The 23,546-nt window shown below is 37.7% G+C and overlaps 1 protein-coding gene across 3 annotated transcripts in view; it reads right to left on the bottom strand.

The window, feature by feature from the left end:
* The window catches only part of Cpq (carboxypeptidase Q), a 581,425-nt gene that overhangs the window by 320,133 nt on the left and 237,746 nt on the right, over positions 1-23,546 (bottom strand). For all 3 annotated transcript variants that reach the window (XM_055620026.1, XM_055620042.1, XM_055620034.1), the window contains one exon: positions 17,511-17,718. In XM_055620026.1, the coding sequence (XP_055476001.1) occupies positions 17,511-17,718 (208 nt within the window). The remainder of the gene's footprint in view (positions 1-17,510; positions 17,719-23,546) is intronic.

The raw sequence follows: 23,546 nt of genomic DNA, 5'->3' as shown, positions 1-23,546 counted from the left end.
TCTGCCCAATGTTTGGCTATGAGTCTCAGCATCTGCTTTGATACCCTGATGGGTAGAGTCTTTCAGAGGTCCTCTGTGGAAGGCTCCTGTCCTGTTCCCAGTTTTCTACTTCTGATGTCTATCCCTTTTGTTTCTCTGAATGAGCATTAAGCCTCTTCCCTAGGGTCCTCCTTGTTGTTTAGCTTCTTTAGGACTATAGATTTTAGTATGTTTATTTTATAAACCTATTTTCCTGCAGATTTCATGATTTCCTTGTTTTTAATTTCTTTTAGTATTCCATTGTGTAAATGTACCACAATTTCTCTATCCATTCCTCAGTTGAGGGACATTTGGGTTGTTTCCAGATTCTGGCTATTACGAATAAAGCTGCTATGAACATAGTTGAGCAAATGTCCTTGTTGTATGGTTGAACAATTTTCAGATATATGGAGCACCATTCCCGTTTTTAATGCAATGCTGGGGACCAAATCCAGAGCTTTGCACATACTAGGCAAACACTCCACCAGCTCTCCCCCTGTCCCAGGAAGCTTGTCTTTTATCTCCCACTATAAGGTATGTATCTGACTTCAGTTGTTAATCCCATTTAATCTTCTTTTTGGCTTTCTCATCTTTAATGTGAGGACTGTAGTAATTAGCCATGTTGTTGTTGACTGAGGGAAATATAGATAAAAGTATACTGTAAATCACAAAATATGTAGCATTCATTACTGAGCCAGCCAGGATACAGTCCGTGCATGGCTACAGAGGAGGCTGAACTCATTCCAGAACATGCTGCCTACATTACCCACCAACTACTTGACAAAGATCCCTTTCTCTTTTCTCTTCTCTGCCTCAGGAAGATTCCTTACCTCATGCCCTACATACACAGGTATTCAATAAGCATTTTCTACCTATGTTGCTGATGGTTGCTTCCTTTTTCATTTATTCAGTGTAAAACGGGGGACCTTATTTAGCTGTAAGTATTCTACAAACTAGAAAGAAATTAAGATGTATAGGGTGAAGAATGGCTGAGGACATAGGTTATTGGACAGGACAGACATGAGCTGAAATTCCAGCTCTGCTGCCAAGATTGCAAACTCTGTTATCCCTTGCATCTTTTTCTGTTTGTTTTTTTGGTTTTTTTTTGTTTTGTTTTGTTTGTCTGTTTGCTGTTACACAGGAATAGCAACTTTATTCATTAATGAGATAATATGTGAAAAAAATCTAGAATGACACCTTTCAGTACTAAGTGCTCTGGGAATGTATATTAGATTCTCATCTTTAATGATTGTATTTATCTTATTATTATATCATTAATCAGGGCAAGGTGTGCTACCTATGAACAAGCATGTCCCACTCCTTGCAAGTTTTATTTGGCACACAAGAATGACTTGAATACAGGAATGAGTATTCCCTGGGTTTGTCTTGCCTGCCTGGGTGGCAATGTACTGAAAATAGCTGGAGTTATTTCCATTCACTCTTTGGCTGAGTCCAGAGGCATGCAGGGTCACAAGCACATTTCAGAAATTTGAAAAATAAACAATAAAATATCTCAGGCTTACCACACATATCTTTTTCCTCCCATGATTTGGTTTGGCTGGTTCTCAGACACAAAAAGTTTACAACAAGAAAGAAAATAAAGAATGTGTTTGACAGCTTAAAACTGTAACCCCATGCCTTAAAATTTTCCCACCCAAAGTTATGATGTGAGCAAATGTTCTAACCAATATATTCATAATATTTTTAATAATTACTTTGCTCATGGAAGTTTGAACATCTGCTTTAGTTGGTAAAAATGTTCCCACCCAGGCAAAGCAACATGGTGTACTCTGCAAAAAGGTTTTACAACCCATCAGACCATGTGATACATTCAGATGAAGGGAAGAGATTCATTCAGGAAGTGCCTGTAAACATTCAATTATGTATGCAATCAATCTGTCCACGAGGTCAATCAAGCTTTGTTTATTCCTTCAATGAGAATCTTGACAACATCAGTATTAGAACAGTTTCCAAAAGGATTGCTCAGCTTTTCGTTAATTTATTTTGAAAAGCATACAAAACAGGCCATGCTTTTCTCTCTAGGTTATTTTACAGCATACCCTCATGATAGTGAGATGCACTATCAGGTGAATTTGGAAATTACATCTCATCCTTATTTGGCCCTTTCATATGTATTATTTCTTCTCCTTAGAATATACACTGTCCACCTCAACTCAGTTCCTAGAAGCATTACCATTTCTAAGTTTTACTCTCTCCAGAAAACCACTTTGTTGGCATGGATAGTGTCTCTGAAATGAGTTCCCATGAACTGACATATGATGGCACTCACGGCACCACACACTGCCCATGAACACACTTCCCAAGTTGTTTACCTGTCACTCTCTACTATGAAACTCAAAGAGCTGTGATTTCTATGCCACCCTGCCAAGTACCTGTGGGAATGTGGAAGAAATGCACAGAACCTCCTCCTCATACTACCTGCATACTTCCTTCTTTTCTTTTATACCTGAACTTCAACAACTCCTGCCAACTTTAGCTTTCAAATATTTCCTAGGTCCTTCTCTTTCCTAACACCACTTCAGTTTTCTCAGCCAAAGTCCTGCTGAGTAATGCTCAGTTTCTGGCTACTCAATTGTATATACTGGTCTGAATGCAGTGAAACAGAGTTCCACTTCAAATGTTCAGTGACTCTAGGATGCCTACAGTAAAAATGGGGTCTGTTCCTCCCAATGCATCCCATAAACTTTTTACTCCTTGCTTTTTTCAAGCTGTTCTCTGTCTAGAAAATGTCAATGTTTATATCCAGAAGGACGACACAACCTACAAACAAAGCCTAAGAGCCACAGTGTGAAGATGTTTACTAGACTCTATGCCAAATTTCTTAGGCAAAGTCATTGCTAGAATGTACTAGACACACAATGATTGTGATATTAATGAACAATTGGAAGGAAGGAATAAGAAAAACATAACCCACAGTGTTTCTCAACATGTGCTTTACGTTAAGCTACTTTATGGAAACAATGTCCCATAGGCAAAAGTTTGTAGAGCACTGCAGATCCTCAATACATGCTGACACATTAAAACTAAATAAAGGCAAAATAAGTGTGAGCAAGAAGAGAAAATGTTTTTTTGGAACAGGAGAACTAACTGTATTTGAAATAGAGAGGAAAAAGTTGTTAGCACTCATTTGCTATGAATCAGTATGCTGCCCTAATACTTCAGAAGGGCTCCCATGATGTCTTACCACTGTACAGCAGCACATGCTGTGTACCATGTGTCCATCATAAACTCTTTTGTCTATGTAGTTTCTTAATATTTTAAATTTTAATATATTGATACATTATTTTCTATTTTGTCACATTTTACAGTGTGCCATGACAATTTTAACACACACATGTATAATAATTATTTGCATCAAGAGTAATTAGTTTAGGGGTTGTCTCTGACATGAACTCAGTGGCTGGCTCTTTGATCACTTCCCCCTAAGGAGAGAGCAGCCTTACCAGGCCAAAGAGGAAGACAATGCAAACAGTCCTGGTGAGACCTGATAGGCTAGGGTCAGATGGAAGGGGAGGAGGACCTCCCCTGTCAGTGGACTCGGGGAGGGGCATGGGAAAAGATGAGGGAGAAAAGTTGTGATTGGGAGGCAATGGGGTGGTCCTACAGTTGGAATACAAAGTGAATAAACTGTAATTAATAAAAAATACATTTTTACAAAGAGTAATTATTTTGTGTAGTGTTTTATTGTTTCTTTTCCAGAACAATGAAGTATCATTTCTACTATTCTTTTTATGATTTTTATATTCATGAAGTTCTCATACATGCATATCACGTGTTTTATGGGTTTTGTTTTTCTTTGTTATGCTTTGCTTCCCTTTGCTAGACAGCATTTCTCCATGAAGTCCTGGCTGTCCTGGAATTCACTGTGTAGACCAGGCTGGCCTCAAACTCAGAAATACACTTGCTCCCTCTGCCCCTGAGTGCTGGGATTAAAGACATGTGTTACTGCTACCCAGCTCTAGTGAGGAAGTGTGTGTGTGTGTGTGTGTGTGTGTGTGTGTGTGTGTATGTATGTTTGTGTGTTTAAATAATGGTATTTTAGGGTTGGCAATGACCTTTGCCTTTTCAAGTAAAGTCCCTCTTTATGAAGGATCAAGTGCTTGTCTTAGTTAGGGTTACTATTACTGTGATGAAACACCATAACCAAGCAATTTATGTATAAAACATATTTATTTGGCTTACACTACGACATTGGTATTAATCATCAAAGGAAGTCAGGAAAAATACTCAAACAGAGCAGGAACCTGAAGGCAGGAGCTGATGCAGAGGCCAGGGAGGAGTGCTGCTTATTGGCTTGCTTCACATGACTTACTCAGTCTGCTTTCTTATGGAACCAGGACCACCAGCCCAGGGACTGTACTACCCACAATGGAATGGGCCTACCTACCAATCATTAATTAAGAAAATGCCCTAGAGGCTTACCTACAGCCTGATATTATGGAAATATTTTCTTAATTGAGGTTCTCTTCTCTTAGATAACTTTAACTTGTGTCATTTTGACAAAAACTATCCAACATGTTAATTCAAGTCATTTAGCTTGTTAGTGGCAGAAAAACAGAACAAAACAAAAACATTAAACTCTCATACCACCTCTGGTCTTCTTCCTTTCATTAAACATCAAGAATTCTCAATATCAGGTGACTTTTACTCCCCAGGGGACATTTTACATTGTCCAGAGACATTTTTATGGCTAAAGGCTCAAAAAGTATGAGAAAAGGCTGTGGAAAGGAGCATTAGCAGTGGAGGAATTCCAGGGTTAACAACCATCCAACAATGCACAGGGAAAACAAACAATAAAGAAGTATTTCATCCAAATAGTCAGCAGTGGTGATTGTGAGAAATTTGTCCCTACTCTAGAGATAATAAAGTATTTGGATGAAACCTTGTTACTTTCATTTTGAGTCTCCTGAGACTCATTTTGAGGCTCAGAGCACTGCATTATATTTGAAATAATATAGGATTGTGAAAATTAAATTGTTGTTCGGGCCCAGGAAAATAAATAATAAAAAGAGAAGAACAAAAAGAATGTTGGGAGAGACTGCTGCAATTGAGGGGTATCTGAGAAATAATATGGAAACTTAATGTAATGAAAACGTTCTAAAATACATGTAGGTGGTCCTAATGATGTCTCCTAACATTAGAGGACATAGAGTCTCTACTGGCCATCTCTTGTTACCAAATGTGCCTTCCAGTAACAGGATTAGGTTACATTCAATTGAGTTTTGGCCAAATCTCCAAACAACCCAGGCTGCTGCTAAAACAATGGGTTTACTCTCTGAAAACATGGCAGTGGGTTTCTATTGCCAATGACAGCTCCCACTCAATTCATTGAACATGAACAAGTTGAACTGAGGCCCACTTTGGAACTTTCACCTTTATTTTCTACTGCTGTCTGTGTATGAAGGTACTCTGTAGGCCACCAAAACAAACATCAACCCAGCTGCAAAACCTCTGACCTACATTCTGTCCTGCCTACAAGATAGCCTAGAGCAATGATGGTAGTTCAGAAATTGTGGAAGAGCCAACCAAAGTCTGATTTTACTTAAGGCCCACTCTATTAGATGAAAGTCATACTCAACACTGTTTGCGTGACCAAGAACAAGAAATGTAGGGTAAACCCAAACACTACTGGTCCAAAAATTAAAAAGTCTCAATAAAATGATTCCTAATGATATTCTGCTATATGTATAGATGCCTTATCAAGTCATCATCAGAATATCTTCCTCAGGCAGCAGATGGGGACAAATGCAGAGACCCACAGATAGACATTTCAATAGTCTAAATGAACTATCTCCATCAAATCCTTGGGAACCCTGGAGAAGAGGAGGTGCAAAGAATATAAGAGCTGTAGGGAATGGAGGACACCAGGAGAACAAGACTCTGAACCAACTAAGCAAGTTTGATGTAAACTCACAAAGACTGAAGCCATAAAATAGGGCTTACACAGGTGTGCACCAGGTCCTTTGCATATATATTATAGCTTCCAGCTTAGTATTTTTATGGAACTCCTGAGTGTATGAATGAATGCGTCTCTGATTCTAAGGCCTGCTCTTGGGGCTCTTTTTATTCTGTTGGACAGATTATATGAGAACATAATCTATTTATAATAAAATAAATAAAACCAAATCCCCTCATTGAAGCTTTATTAAAATTAATGTTAATGCTATTAACTCTGTAATTCCCTTCAAAATAATCTAAAGCAATTTACATTTCCTTATTCTCTCCTCAGAAGAATTCTTGAGTATATTAATTGTTTTTAGAAAATTAAATTTCCTACACTTCGGAAGATCTAGGAAAACTCTAAGGTTCAAAAGAAATTATCTGTTCCCAGGAATCAACATGAGAGATTCCTAAAAAGATTGTTTTAAGTGCATGGCTGATAATATCTATTTTGGCTTCATCTATGTGGCCTTCTGCTCACAGAGCCACCTGCATGCTGACTGGTGAGAATAAAAGATATGAACAGGATCACAGAGAAGAGAGTATCAAAAAACACCACCTACATATCCAAAGAATATCCCAAGTGACATCACATTTGAGTGAGGGAGATACATAGAAAAAATGAATCAGACACTGGCAAGTGATCCAGGGGAACTCCCATGACAGGTACACCAGGCAAACAGCAAGGGACAATATATACAAGAAATACATTAGAGTATTTTGTGCCTAGGATAGAGATGTCAGGAGAAAAATCACAGAAGAGTGATACAATTTTTCTTGTGTGGTGACTTGGTAAGGACAGCACGGTCTAGATTCTGATTCAACCTTCATTCTTCAGACTTGCACAGCCTTCAACTAAGGCATTCCCAGGCAAAATGGAATCACTTGGCGGTGGGGGGGGAGGAATTGGGCAGTCTTGAACCTAGATATGTGTCCTCATCATGCATTTTGTGTCACTTTGAATGTGTAACTCTGTGGTGTAGCTCTGTCATCTGAAGACTTCATTCTGTTTCTGTCATTATGTTTTGTTTTGTTTTTCATCACAGTCCCTTTAGTGGATCTAATCTGAATAAATTTTACTCATGATATTAAAAGATTTCCTATGAACTTCTAAAAAATAATTTTTATCAAATAAGGTTGAAGTAACATTTCTACTGCAGTTCAGAAATCATAATGATCATATTCTTACTCTGATTCTCTACAGCCATGTAAGAGATGGCTTTGGAAACAACTTGATGCTTGGATCTCAAATGTTCCTTAGTGAACAGTTCCAAGGATGGCACTAATGGGTTGTGGTGGAACCTTTAGGAGTTAGATTATGGAGGAAGAGGTCAAGCTGGGGGAAAGTGATGGGTCCTGCCCATAAAGGATACTTTAGAACCCCAGTATCTTTTTTTCTTCCTTTTTTTTATTACTAACCAGGAAGTAAGCTCTCTGATTAGCCACAGGTTCCCCATGTTGACATTTAGCATGTCAAACGGAGGACCAAAGCAATGGGTCTGCCTACTTGTTGACAAGGAAGATATTCAGAGATTACTCTCAATAGTTTTTAGACAGTTGTTAGTCTCAGTGAAATGTACTTCCTCCAAGATTTACTGAATCCAACAAAATGCCCGAATCATAGAGATGCCAGTTTATGATAAAATCAGAGTACACAGTTTGTAGCTGGGTAGAAAAGAGATAGTCATTCCAAGAAACAAACAAACAAAAAAATATATATGTGGCAAGTCTGGTGGCACAGAGTCCTAAGGAAGAGTAAGTGAACAGAAAATGGTACTGAAGGAGCATGGAACTCTTAATTGCAGAGTTGTAGGTTCAAATTCCACATTAGGTGTCAACTATTATAGAAAATGTATAAATTTGGAGGCTTTCTATTTGGCCATTCTTTCTCTCAAATAAGACACAGAGATTTATTATATTCATTAAAAAGCTATGAGCTCAATAACTGGGCAGATCTGATTTATATTAATTTTCTAAGGTCGTCTTGCTCTTTCCCAGGTGTATTCCCAAAATTACTTTCCAGTATTGGTCCTGTCTGGGATTCATCTGATCTCTCAGCCCACATCCTTTCTCTCCATGTTTGTTTCTCTTTCTCTCTACCTGATGCCTTGAGCCTGGGAACACAGGCTCCTCCTACCTCTTTTCTGCCCAGCTACAGGATATCTAGCTTTTAGTAACCAATCGTAAATAATTGGGGAGCAAAGTTTAAATAACACAGATTGGTATAAGTGACAATGCACTCATTTCAATTGCAGCCAGATCTTAGGGCCCAGAATTCAGTGTTTGTATACATAGGGCATCACACCAGCCCCCAACAAGATATGCTTGCCTCTCTCCTTCACAGTAGTACCAATCAAGTCATAAGAAGCATTCTTCCCTAACTGTAGTAATAAAAACCAAATTGTAATAAAGAAATATATATTTCTTCTGTGGAGGCTATGCTATTACTTCTTCTTTTTCTTTCTTTCTTTTTTTTTTTTTTTGATGTGCACAACTCTATTTAATTCCTAGAGATTTTCTCAATATATCGTGTATCAACTTCAACAACCAATTTTATATTATGCACAATATTTGGCTGCCATGCTATTCTAGTAATCTTACAATGATGGGGTAATTCACAATATCTTAATTATCCCCACAGTTGTCTACTAGATAGAGTAACAAGAAAACAAACAACAACAACAAAAAAAAACCCACAAGCGTCACATCTACATAGGCTACCCTCAATAGTCATTTTTTTTTGCATACCTTTGATGATACTTCTTTGCTTTAGGAGTGATTATTTTTCTTGTGGCCCTACTGATGGGGGTCTTTGCAGGAGAGATCAAAGAAAAATCATTGTTAGCAAAGAATTGAAGACAATCTGCAGAGGTGGGCATGAAATGTGGAGTGGCTTCTGCCCAGATTGCCTGCTGCTATTGTGAAGTCTCTAAAGACAAATTCCCATTGTGTGGAAGAAGGTATTACACAGAATTCAAGGTCAAGACAAAGAAAGAACCTTGCAGGATACATTAGCTGAAACCATTTGGTACAAGTCCTGGGAACAAACATTTGCTCTGCCTTCTTCCTTCTCATCCTCTTAGTTTTCTTCCTTAGATGCCCCACAGTTAAACTCAAGAGAAAATCAGTTATGCAGTTGCTTTTTAGTTGGAGTATTTCTGCTAACCTGTTTAAAGATCTTGATAATAAGGTATCAATGACCAACTCTAGGTAGTGCTATGTAGAATGTACTTATCTTTAGTCTCTAGAACTTTAGTATAAATATTAGAGAAAAATTTATTGCATGCATAATATATGTAATATTTAATTCAAATTATATATTTCTAATATAATAAATATAATATTGTATAGATTTATTAAATATTATATAAATATTATACGATATAATAAACACACATTATATTATATGTAATCTGTATAATATATTGTTATATAAATTATATATTTATATAATATGCATAATATATTACTTTATATAAATTTTATACAATATGTAAACATATGTGCATATATATATACACACATATATATCATGTGTGTTGGTCAGAGGATGACTTCTGAGAGAAGCTCTTGCCTTCCACCTTGTTGAGGCAGGGTTTCTCTTGTTTCAGATGTTGTACTTCCTACTCTAGGCTAATTGCTTGGCAAACGTCTGGATTCCCTGTCTCTGCCTCCCATCTCACCTTAGAAGTGTTGACATCACAGATAGATGCAACTGCATCTAGCTTGTTCCATGTCTTCCGGGGTTCTGGACTTAGCTTGTCAGGCTTGTACTGCAAACACTTTGACCCAGTGACCCATCTTCCTAGCATTAATCTTCAGAGATTTCTGAAAACACTCATTTGGAAAAGGTGAATGTAGAGACTGTTGATAAAGCTCAGTTTGCTTAACGCTCAGATCACCTAGCAATGAAATAGAAACATAAGTCTACAGAAAGACTAGGTAAAAACAGTATTCACAGAGATTTTATTCACAATAGTCAAAACCTAGAAATCAGTACATGTCTACCAACTGCAGAGTAGATTGGCATACTGTAACAAATCTATATAAATTCACTGACATAAAATAAGAAACAATTGAAAAATGAGTAAGTTTCAAAAGTATTATGTTGAATGAAAGGAGCCAGGCTCATTATATGATTGTGTTTACGTGTGAAATTCTAGAAGATGAAAAACCATAGTTAAATGTCATTTCCAGTATGGCTTTAGGGATGAGTCTGACTCAGCTAGTGAAGAAATAAAGAAAAGACAAACATATGGACTAGCAGAAAAGCTGGGATCAGGCATATTGGGCCCTCTGATGGAGAAAATGAAGTATCCTGGAAGCTCCCTATGATTATTATATAGAGTTGAACAGTGAGGTAGGGTTGTTGCAACAGCTGAACAAAAAGGTTTATTAAATATAGATAAACAGAGGTTTTTATGGTAAACAGCTATATCATGTAGACTTGTGTAGCTAATCTTAGTAGGAACAGTCTCTGTAAGAAAGCAGATCATACATTTCTATCCAAGAAAGATATGGTGGATGTTTTCTGCATACATTATCAACATCCTCACATGGAACAAAGGAAGACTTTGTCACCTCTCTGAGCACCACTATGTAGGAAGGGGTTTGGCTACTCCTATCTGTCTGAGGCTAGGGTCCCTGTCATGGTAATGTCAATAACATACATTCACTCAACACTTCACTACTCAGGACCCTCTCCACTACTCATAGTTGGAAGCAGAAGACCTTTGCTTGCCAGTGGGAAAGGTGGTAGAGAAAAATATGGATTACAGAAAGGCCCAAGAGATTCTTTGTGTGCCATGATTATAGAAATGTTTTCAAATCTCATTCAACTACACACTTACATTGATAATTTATTACTTACATAAAGAGTCTCCAGTTATCACAGCTAGAAAATGCGCATGGCCTCATGGGATCTGCCAGAGCCAGAACTATCTCAGTCTTTGGTACTCAAGAACTCGTCTGCCTAACATCTCAGCTTCAGACTCTGACATACCATGGCTTCTAAAGAACAAGGATCCCATAATGCACTCCCTCTATCACCTGTTCTGATGTTCAGATTCTGCTGCCTCACTCACAAAGCTGCTAATACAACCCAGTGAAGATTATACTGAAAGGGTCCTGATTACTCTTAGTTGGGACACAGGCTCTTAGCTGTTCTGCTGTGATCAGTTTCCCAAAAGAACAGGAAGATGGACTGGCTTTTTTCTCAACATTTAATGTCATTTTTTTCTATAGCTAACTGACTCTTTGTTGCTAGTGCGATCTTGTATTTGTTATAACCCCATGGATAATGATGCCCAGGTTCTGGGATCTGAGAAGAAAGAAAAGATCCCTATCATTAAAAGAGTCTTTATAGGTGCACAGAAGTGCTACATCCAAACCTGTGCAAGAGTCTCACTTCTCTATCATCAGGCATAACTGCTCACCTTTTCCTTCACCTCATTGACATTGTCACAAGAGTATAAATCTAAAACTCTGAATAACTTGTGTTTTCAGAATAATAGTTGCTACTAAATTTTATACCAGAACGTCTATGAAATATTTTTACATATTTTGTATCATATTACATACATGTAAATTCAGTAATGGCCTATGATGTGCCCAACACATGCAAGCTATCCAGTGGACACTGTCTCATCTATCTCTCACAGGAATTTTGCTAGCAACTCATGTCCTTATAGAGATCAGTGACATGTCCATTTCTTTGTAGATAAGTTCGATAAGTTCTCTAACGCCCAGGAAGTAGGTAGCCCATCATTTACTATTTGGCTAGTGTAGATCATTTGAAACATACATGAAATCTGGAATCTGCACTTAAACTGTGGACTAAAGCTTGGTTTTGTATTTCCCCGAGATTGGGTACTTTCCCAGCCACTCTGTGGCTATGTGCAGACTTAAAAAAGTGGATTTCTATGTAGGATGGTTTCCTTGTGTTATAATGAAGGAACTAGATTCTACACTATTATAGTTTAAAATGATTTTTAAAATACTCATAAAATTAACACACAGGGGATCCAAGATGGTGGCTATGAGCGCACACTACTATACCCTGCAAAGCTTTCAATCAACATAGATGGTGAAAACAAAATATTCCATGACAAAACTAAATTTAAGCAATTTTTACACAGCAAAACAGCCTACAGAAGATACTAGAAGGAAAACTCCAATCAAAAGAAAACAAAAACTATACCCATGAAAACATAGGATACAGATAATGTCCCTACAAAAATTAAAACAAGCAAAGAATCACAGTAAGACCACCGACTCCACAATAAAAGGAACTAATGTTCATTGGAAACTATTATCTATCAACATCAATGGACTTTTATACAATAAAAAGACACAGACTAACACAATGAGTGCAGAAACAGGATCCAACATTCTGCTGTATCCAAGAAACCTCTGCAACAAAGATAAACACTACCTCAGAATAAAGGGCTGAAAAAATGTTTTTCAACCAAATGGACCCAGAAAAAAAGCTGGGGTAGTTATCCTAATATCTAATAAAATAAACTTTCAACCAAAATTAATCAAAAAAGATGAGGAGGTACAGTACACATCATCAAAGGAAAAATCCACCAAGAGGACATCACTATTCTGAACATCTATGTCCCAAATACAAGAGCACCTACATTCATAAATGATACATTATTAAAGCTTAAAATACACATTGATCCCAACACCTTAATAGTGGGAGACATTAACAGCCTACTCTCACAAAGGACAGATCATCTGGATAGAAGCCAAATAGAGAAATAAAGTCACTTAGAGAGGGCCTAAAACAAATGTACATAACAGATGTCCACAGAACTTTTCACCTCAACTCAAAAGAGTATATATCCTTTTTAGCACCTCATGAAACCTTCTCCAAAACAGATCATATAGTTGGTCACAAAGCAAGCCTCAACAGATACAAGAAAATTGAAATAATCCCCTGTATTCTATCTGACCACCATGAACTAAACCTGGACCTCAACAACAGTAGAAATAACATAAAGCCTACACACACATGAAAACAGAACAACTTCCTTCTCAATTACAGCTGGGTTAAGAAAGAAATAAAGAAATTAATGACTTCCTAGAATTCAATGAAAATGAGGGTACAACATACCCAAATTTATGGGATACAATGAAAGCAGTGCTCACAGGAAAATTCATAGCACTAAGAGCCTTCAAGAAAAAATTTGTAACATCTCATACAAGCAACTTAATGCCCTAGGGGAAAAAAAAAAGAAGCAGATAAATCCAAGAGAAACAGACAGCTGGAAATAATCAAACTCAGGGTTGAAATCAATCAATTAGAAACAATTAAAACTATTGAAAGAATCAATGAAACCAAGAGCTGGTTCGTTGAGAAAATCAACAAAATAGACAAACCCTTAGTCAGACTAACTAAAAGGCAGAGAGAAACTATCCAAATCAGCAAAATCAGAAATGAAAAAAAGAAATGAAAATCAGTGTCTGTAGTTGCATAGGTCGTACTACAAAAGCCTATATGCCACAAAATTTGAAAATCTAAAAGAAATGGATAATTTTCTTCATAGATTCCAACTATCAAAATTAAGTCAAGATCAGGTAGAAAGACTGAATAGCCGTATATCCCCCAAGGAAATTGAAGCAGTCACCAATAGTCTTCCTTTGGAAAAAAAGCCCTGGGCCAAATGATTTCAGCATAGAATCCTACCAGACCTTCAAAGAAGTGCTAATTCCAATTCTCTTCAAACTATTCCACAAAATAGAAGGAACTTTACCAAACTCATACTATGAAGCCACGATCACCTTGATACCTAAACCACAGAAAAACCCAACAAAAAAAGAGAACTTCAGACCTATCTCTCTTATGAACATTAATGCAAAAATACTCAATATAATACTTGCAAGCCAAGTCCAAGAACACATAAAAGATATCATCCATCATGAACAAGTAGGCTTCATCCCAGGCATGCAAGGGTGGTTCAATATAAAGAAATCCATCAATGTAATCCACCATCTAAATGAACTGAAGGAAAAAAACAAACAAACATGATCATCTCCTTAGATGCTGAAAAATCATTTGACAAAATCCAATACCCATTCATGTTTAAAGTCTTGGAGAGATCAGGGATACAAGGCATATATCTAAACATAGTAAAGGCAATATAGCCTTTATAGCAAGCTTATAGCCAATATCAAAATCAATGGAGAGAAAATTAAATCAATCCCACTGAAATCAGGGACAAGGCAAGGCTGCCCACTCTCTCCATAGCTCTTCAACAGAGTACTTGAATTCTAATTAGAGCAATAAGACAAGTAAAGGAGATCAAAGGGATACAAATTGGAAAGGAAGAAGTCAAAGTTTCACTATTTGTAGATGAAATGATATTATACCTGAGTGACCCGAAAAATTCAACCAGAGGATTCCTTCAGCTGATAAACCCTTTCAGCAACGTGGCTGGATAGAAAATTAACTAAAAAAAAATCAGAAACTCTCCTGTATATAGAAGACAAAAGGGCAGAGAAAAAAATTACGGAAACGACACCCTTTACAATAGCCACTAATAACATAAAGTATTTTATTGTGACTCTAACCCACCAAGGGAAAGACCTGTTTGAAAAAAAAACCTTCTGGTCTCTGAAGGAAGAAATTGAAGAAGATCTCAGAAGATGGAAAGATCTGTGCTCATGGATCAGTCGGATTAACATATTGAAAATGGCCATCTTGCCAAAAGCAATCTACAAATTCAATGCAATTCCCATCAAAATATTAACACAATTCTTTACAGATCTTGAAAGAAAAATTCTCAACTTCATATGGAGAAACATAAAACCCAGAATTTCCAAAACAATCCAACAACAGATCATCTGGAGGTATCTCCATCCCTGACCTCAAGCTTTAATAAAGAGCAATAGTAATAAAAATGGCATAGAAGCAGAAAGGTGGATCAATGGAACCAAATAGAAGACCCAGAAATAAGCCCATACACCTATTAATACTTGATTTTCAACAAAATAGCCAAAACCATTCAATGGAAAAAAGACAGCATCTTCAACAAATGGTTCTGGTTCAACTGGATGTCTACATGCAGAAAAATGAAAATAGATCCATATTCATCACCCTGCACAAAACTAAAGTCCAAGTGGATCAAAGACCTCAACATAAAACCAGATACTCTAAATCTGTTAGAAGAAAAAGTGGGCGAGAGCCTGGAATTCATTTGCACAGGAGACAACTTCCTGAACAGAACACCAACAGCACAGGCTCTAAGAACAACAGTCAATAAATGGGACCTCATGAAAAAGAAAAGCTTCTGTAAAGCAAAAGACATTGTCATCAGAACAAAACGACAGCCTACAGACTGGGAGAAAATCGTCATCAATCCTATCTCTGACAGAGGGCTGATATCCAGGATATATAAAGAACTAAAAAAATTAAAAGGCAATAAATCAAGCAATCCAATTAAAAAATGGGGAACAGAGCTAAACAGAGAATTCTTGACAGAGGAATACTGAATGGCAGAGAAACACCTAAAGAGATGCTCAACATCCTTAGGCATCAGAGAGATGCAATCAAAATGACCCTGAGATTTCACCTGACACCCATCAGAATGGCAAAGGTTAAAAACTCAAGTGACAACACGTGCTAGAGAGGTTGTGGAGAATTGGGAAACTCCTCCATTGCTGGTGGGAATATAAACTTTTACAACCACTCTGGAAATCAATCTGGTACTTTCTCAGACAATTAGAAATAATGCAACCTCAATATCCAGCTATACCACCTAGGCATATATCCAAAAGAAGCTCAAGTACACAATAAGGACATTTGCTCAACCATGTTTGTAGCAGCTTTATTTGTAATAGCCAGAACCTGGACAGAACCCAGATATCCATCAACAGAGAAATGGATACAGAAATTGTGGTGCTTTTACACAATGGAATACTACTCAGCAAATAAAAACAAGGAAATCATGAAATTTGTAGGCAAATGGTGGGATCTAGAAAAGATCATCCTGAGTGAGGTATCCCAGGAGCAGAAAGACACACATGGTATATACTCATTTATATAGACCTATAAGATAGGATAAACATACTAAAATATGTGCACCTAAAGAAGATAAGCAAGAAAGAGGACCTGGGGTAAGATAATCAATCCTCACTTAGAGAAACAAATGGGATGGACATGGGAAGTAGGAGAAAACAAAAACAGGACAGGAGCCTACCGAAGAGGGCCTCTGAAAGACTCTACCTAGCAGCGAAAGAAAGTAGATGCCAAGACTCATAACCTAACCTTCAGCTGAGTACAGGGAATTATATGATAAAAGGGGGAATTAGTATGACCAGGAGAGGAGAGGAGCTCCACAAGGACAAAATATATCAGGACATAGGGGTCCACTATGAGACTGTTTCTCCAACCAAGGACCAGGTATGCATATAACCTAGAATCCCTGCTTGGTTTTAGCCCATGGTAGCTCAGTATCCAAGTGGAGTAAGGGGAACAGAAACTATTTCTGACATGACTGGCTCTTTTACCTATCTCCCCCTCTCACTGAGTGAGGAACAGCCTTGCTAGGCCACAGAAGAGGACATGGTAGCCAGACCTGAAGATACTTTATAAGCTAGGGTCAGATGGAAGGGGAGGAGGACCTCCCCTTTCACTGGACTTAGAAATGGGCAGGGAGGAGATTAGAGAGGGAGGCTGGTGTTGGGAGGGAAGGAAAAAGGGGCCTATGGCTGGGTTACAAATTAAATAACTTGTGATTAATATAAAAAATAAAAATTAATAAAAAAATAACACACTGTCGATTTTTGGCATGATTTCTAGCTCTAAAGGGAATACAGGTGAGTGTCTTTGCTGTTATGATTGACTTTCCACACTATGGGTCCCATTCTGCCCTTGAATTTGTGTTGGGAGCCATGACTCCAAGCGGCCAGCTTTGATATTTAAATCTCGGTGGAGAGATGGCTTTTAGCAGGCCTTTACTAATGGCAGAGAACTTACAAGTCCATCTCCTTTTGTTTGCGACAACAGGTGGGATAGCTTGTGAGGATCACACCTTTTCCTCTAGCTCCTTGTGCAAATTAACCTATTGTTCTGAGATGTTTTACTGGCTAAAAGTAATTCTTCACAAAATAGAGAGGTCAAAAGGCTGGCGACAGAGTTGGAGGCAGAGACTTGAGACTTGCTGCTGGCACTGCTTGCTGCAGCAGCCTGCCTTTTGCCATGGCTGTCGAATCTGGACCTTTAAAAAGTTTCCTGTGTGCTGTGTGTTTATTTTATTAATTTTTATCCTCACTCCCAACTCAAGAACCGTTCGACTCTGCCCAGCTGGCTCCGGCAATTTTGTCTTCCCTTCTTTAGTATGTTGAAAATTTTAATAGGGAAAATATAAATATAAAATGCAATATGAAAACATAAAGCTTCAGGCTTTAATGATTCTATGAGGACTTTCTCTACAGACTTAAGCTCTCTCCTTCTGGCTATTCTAAAAATGGCCACCTGACCAGAATGCCCTCTTCCATAAAGCACATCCTCTGTTTTTACTCACTTGGTCTGGATACTTGCTCCCAGTGATTTCTGCTACAGTGTTGAAGGAATCAGTGTCTGGATAGGTCTTTGCTCCCATCTCTAGATGAACAACAATTTTGTTCCCTCGAGAAGCCATTCTTGACATCATTTCTGCATCTTCCACTGTGATACAGGCTGTTGGAATCTTGAGCACACCATCTTGATATTCCTGAAAACCTGTGTGAGGACTTGAGAAAAGGTACCACCAGATTAACTTAAAAGCGAAAACTGATAGAAAGCACTTATATATTGCCCCTAACTTTCACTGATTTTTACATATGCAGAGTAAGAAACATTTGATTTTTATATATAAAATTATGTTTAATAATTATGTTATTAAAATATTGTATATTTTGTTTTAGTTGAATAATCCTAGTATAAATAGTTGGCACAATATCTTACAGTGACAATGCTGTCATAACCAAGAAATGAACACATGTACAGAAGGCAAGGGAGCCATTGTCTAAACCCCTTGAAGGTATAAACAAGTTACACATGCATGGCAGGAAACTGGTTCAGAATATTTCAGGTCTGTAGTTACTTACTGTCACTGGGTCTCCCCTCTACCCAAGCAAACACAAAACACAGAATATCAACCCTGTAATAAGGTAGACAGTTGCAGAAAAATGGTAAAATAACTAAGAAATATTTGTGTTGCATTGAAGAAATGTTGATTATTTTGACACAGGGAAAGGAAGTAAACTATAATTATGGCAGTAAAGGAAACTATTACATGTCATGGTTAATCGGTATGTATACATGTCTGCATGTATGAGTCCACACATATGTGTGGTGTACAACTGTACATATGTATGTGTACATTTGGAGGTCAGAAGTTGATTTAAGGTATTTTTCTCTAGTGTTTCTTGCTTCATTTACTGAGTCAAAGTCTCTTAATGAACCTAGAGCTTGCTGATCTATCTAATCTAGGTATTAATCTATCTGTCTAATCTAGCATAGAATTGGAGTGCCCCTGTTTCAACCACCTGAAGTTCTGGGATAATGGGCAGGCAGGCTAGCAGGCTACCGTATCTACCCAGTTTTTTTTTTTTTTTAGTTATTATTGACTTTTATTTTGTGAATGAAATGAAGCACAGGTTTTGTACACAAAACAGAAAGCACATTGGAAATTAAGACAATTTCCTAAGCCTTTTCTCTTTCCACAAACCACATATTTTTTTATTTAATTTTTTTCTTATCAGTTACATTTTATTAACTCTGTATCTGAGCTGTATCCCGCTCCCTCATTCCCTACCAACCCCACCCTCCCTCCCTCATCTCCACCGTGCCCGTTTCCAAGTCCACTGATAGGGGGGAACTCCTCCCCATTCATCCGATCCTGTTTAATCAGGTATCTTCATGACTGGCTGTGAACCCCCCCTCTGTGGCATAACAGGACTGCTCCTCACTTGAGGGGTGGGGAGGTCAAAGAGCCAGTCATTGAATTCCTGTTAGAAATAGTCCTTGTTCCCCTCACTATGGGAAACCAATTGGTTACTGAGCTACCACAGGCTACATCTGAGCAGAGGTTCTAGGTTATATCCATACATGGTCCTTGGTTGAATGTCAGTCTCTGAATAGACCCTGTATTTGGTCCTTGTGGAACTCCTATCCTTTCCCCATCATACTAACTCCCCTTCTTTCATATGATTCCCTGTACTCTGCTGAAGGTTTGGTCATGAGTCTATGTATCTGCTTTGAAAACACTGCTACTTAGAGTCTTTCAGATGCGCTCAGTAGACTCCTGTCATTCGGTCAATGCACATCCCATCTGTCTTTCTAAACGAGGATTGATCATCTTATCCCATGTCCGCTCTCTTGATTATCTTTTTGAGGTGTATAGATTTCATTATGTTTGTCATATCTTATAGGTCTATATAAGTGAGTATATACCGTGTTTGTCTTTCTCCTTCTGGGATATTTCACTCAGACTGATCTTTTCTAGATCCCACCATTTGCCTGCAAATTTCATGATTTCCTCCTTTTTGATTGCTGAGTAGTATTCCATTGTGTAAAAATACTACAATTTCTGTACCCATTCTTCCGTTGATGGACATCTGGGTTGTTTCCAGGTCTATTACAAATAAAGCTGCTATAAACATGGTTGAGCAAGTATCCCTTTTGTGTACTTGAGCAAATTTTGGGTATATACCTAGCAGTGGTATAGCTGGGTCTTGAGGAAGCACTATTCTTAATTGTCTTAGAAAGCGCCAGATAGATTTCCAGAGTGGTTGTATCAGTTTACATTCCCACCAGCAGTGGAGGAGGGTTCCCCTTTCTCCACAACCTCTCCAGCATGTGTTGTCACTTGAGTTTTTCATCTTGGCCATTCTGATGGGTGTAAGGTGATATCTCAGGGTCGTTTTGATTTGCATTTCCCTGATGGCTAATGAGGTTGAGCATTTCTTTAAGTGTTTCTCTGCCATTTGATATTCCTCTGTAGAGAATTATCTGTTTAGCTCTGCTCCCCATTTTTTAATTGGATTACTGTTTGCTGCTCTTCAGCTTCTTTACTTCTTTGTATATACTGAATATTAGTCCTCTGTCAGATAAAGGGTTAGTGAAGATTCTTTCCCAATCTGTAGGCAGTCGTTTTGTTTTGATGACAGTGTCCCTTGCTTTACAGAAGCTTTTCGGTTTCATGAGGTCCCATTTACTGATTCTTGTTCTTAGAGCCTGTGCTGTTGGTGTTTTGTTCAGGAAGTTGTCTCCTGTGCAAATGAATTCCAGGCTCTCGCCCACTTTTTCTTCTAACAGATTTAGAGCATCTGGTTTTATGTTGAGGTCTTTGATCTACTTGGACTTTAGTTTTGTGCAGGGTGATAAGTATGTATCTATTTTCATTTTTCTGCATGTAGACATCCAGTTGGACCAGCACCATTTGTTGAAGATGCTGTCTATTTTCCATTGAATGGTTTTGGCTTCTTTGTCAAAAATCGAGTATTCATAGGTGTGTGGGTTTATTTCTGGGTCTTCTATGCAGTTCCATTGATCCTTCTTTCTGTTTTTATGCCAATACCATGGAGTTTTTATTACTATTGCTCTGTAGTACAACTTGAGATCGGGGTTGGTGATACCTCCAGATGATCTGTTGTTGTACAGGATTGTTTTGGAGATTCTGGGTTTTTTGTTTCTCCACATGAAGCTGAGAATTTTTTTTCAAGGTCTGTAAAGAATTGAGTTAGTATTTTGATGGGAATTGCATTGAATCTGTAGATTGCTTTTGGCAGGATGGCCATTTTTCACAATGTTAATCCTACCAATCCATGAGCACGGGAGATCTTTCATCTTCTGATATCTTCTTCAAATTTCTTTCTTCAGATACTTGAAATTTTTCTCAAACAGGTCGTTCACTTGCTTGGTTAGTGTCACCCCAAGGTACTTTATGTTATTAGTGGCTATTGTGAAGGGTGTTGTTTCCCTAATTTCTTTCTCGGCCCTTTTGTCTTTGGTATACAGGAGGGCTTCTGATTATTTTGAGTTGATTTTGTATCCTGCCACTTTGCTGAAGGTGTTTATCAGCTGGAGGAGTTCTCTAGTTGAATTTTTGGGGTTGCTGATGTATACTATCATATCATCTGCAAATAGTGACACTTTAACCTCTTCCTTTCCTATTTGTATCCCCTTGATCTGCTTTAGTTGTGTTATTGCTCTGGCTAGGACTTCAAGTACTATGTTGAAGAGGTATGGAGAGAGTGGGCAGTCTAGTCTTGCCTCTGATTTCAGTGGGATTGATTTAAGTTTCTCTCCAGTGAGTTTGATGTTGGCTATAGGCTTGCTGTATATTGCCTTTACTATGTTTAGATATGTGCCTTGTATCACTGATCTCTCCAAGACTTTAAACATGAATGGGTGTTGGACTTTTTCAAATGCTTTTTCAGCATCTAAGGAGATGATCATGTGGTTTTTCTTCTTCAGTTTGTTTATGTGGTGGATTGCATTGATGGATTTCCTTATGTTGAACCACCCTTGCATGCCTGGGATGAAGCCTACTTGGTCATGGTGGATGATATCTTTGATGTGTTCTTGAATTCGGTTTGCAAGTATTTTATTGAGTATTTTTGTGTCAATGTTCATAAGAGAGATAGGTCTGAAGTTTTCTTTTTTTGTTGGGTCTTTGTGTGGTTTAGTTATCAGGGTGACTGTTGCTTCATAGAATGAGTTTGGTAATGTACCTTCTGTTTATATTTTGTGGAATAGTTGGAGGAGAATTGATGTTAGCACTTCTTTGAAAGTCTTGTAGAATTCTGCGCTGAAACCATCTGGTCCAGGGCTTTTTTTGGAGGGGAGACTGTGAATGACTGCTTCAATTTCCTTGGGGGATATAGGGCTGTTCAGTCTTTCTACCTGATCTTGACTTAATGTTGGAAGATGGAATCTATCAAGAAAATTGTCCATTTCATTTAGGTTTTCAAATTTTGTGGCATATATGCTTTTGTAGTATGACCTAATGATGGTTTGAATTTCCTCAGCGTCTGTAGTTATGTCAACCTTTTCATTTCTGATTTTGCTGATTTGGATAGATTCTCTCTGCTTTTTAGTTAGTTTGGCTAAGTGTTTGTCTATCTTGTTGATTTTCTCAAAGAACCAGCTTTTTGTTTCATTGATTCTTTGAATAGTTTTATTTGTTTCTAATTGATTGATTTCAGCCCTGAGTTTGATTATTTCCATCCTTCTGCTCCTCTTGGGTGTATCTTCTTCTTTTTTTTCTAGGGTTTTCAGTTGGGCCATTAAGTTGTTTGTATGTGATGTTACAAATTTCTTCTTGCAGGCACTTAGTGCTATAAATTTTCCTCTGAGCACTGCTTTCAATGTGTCCCATAAATTTGGGTATGTTGTGCCTTCATTTTCATTGAATTCTAGGAAGTCTTTAATTTCTTTCTTTATTTCTTCCTTAACCCAGCTGTCATTGAGTAACAAGTTGTTCAGTTTCCATGTGCCTGTCGGCTTTTTGTTATTTCTGTTGTTGTTGAGGTCCAGCTTTAATCCATGGTGGTCACATAGAATACAAGGGATTATTTCAATCTTTTTGTATCTGTTGAGGTTTGCTTTATGACCAACTATATGGTCTATTTTGGAGAAGGTTCCATGCGGTGCTGAAAAGAAGGTATACTCTTTTGAGTTTGGATGAAAAGATCTGATGTCTATTAGGTCCATTTGATTTAGGGACTCTGTAAGTGTTTTTATTTCCCTATATGTTTTCTGCCTAGTTGATCTGTCCCTTGGTGAGAGTGGAGTGTTGAAGTCTCCCACTATTAAGGTATTAGGATGAATGTGTAATTTATGCTTTAATATTGTTTCATTTACGAATGTAGGTGCTCTTTTATTTGGGGCATAGATATTCAAAATTGTGATGTCCTCTTGGTGGATTTTTCCTTTGATGAGAATATAGTGGCCCTACTTATATTTTTTGATTAATTTTGGTTGAAAGTCTATTTTATTAGATATTTGGATGGCTACTCCCACTTGTTATCTGGAACCATTTGCTTGAAAAACATTTTTCCAGCCCTTTACTCTGAGGTAGTGTTTATCTTTGTTGCATAGGTGTGTTTCTTGGATGCAACAGAATGTTGGATCCTGTTTCCGCAACCATTCTGTTAGTCTGTGTCTTTTTATTGGGTAGTTGAGTCTGTTGATGTTGATAGATACTAGTGACCAACAATTGTTACTTACTTTTGATGTGGGGTTGGTGGTGTCACTGAGTTTCATTGCTTGTATTCTTTTGGTTTTTTTGTTGTGTAGTTATCTATTTCCTCTGTTTCCTTAGGTGTAGTTGTTTTCTTTGGTTTGGTTCTATAATTTTCTTGAAAATATTTTCCGGACTTTTGAGCCTGATGTCTTCTTTTTCTCCTACTCCTATTATTCTTAGATTTTGTATTTTCATGGTGTCCTTGAATTCTTGCATGTTTTGTGTTTGGAACTTTTCTGATTTTATTTTTTCATTGAGAGACGTGTCAATTTCCTCAAGTGTATCTTCGGCTCCTGAGATTCTTTCTTCCATCTCTTGTATTCTGTT

This window comes from Psammomys obesus, unplaced genomic scaffold, assembly GCF_907164565.1.
Source record: "Psammomys obesus unplaced genomic scaffold, mPsaObe1.curated_primary_1811, whole genome shotgun sequence".
Classification (NCBI taxonomy): Eukaryota; Metazoa; Chordata; class Mammalia; order Rodentia; family Muridae; genus Psammomys; species Psammomys obesus.
Note: the sequence above shows the minus strand (reverse complement) of the source record. Positions and strands in the feature narration are given on the sequence as shown.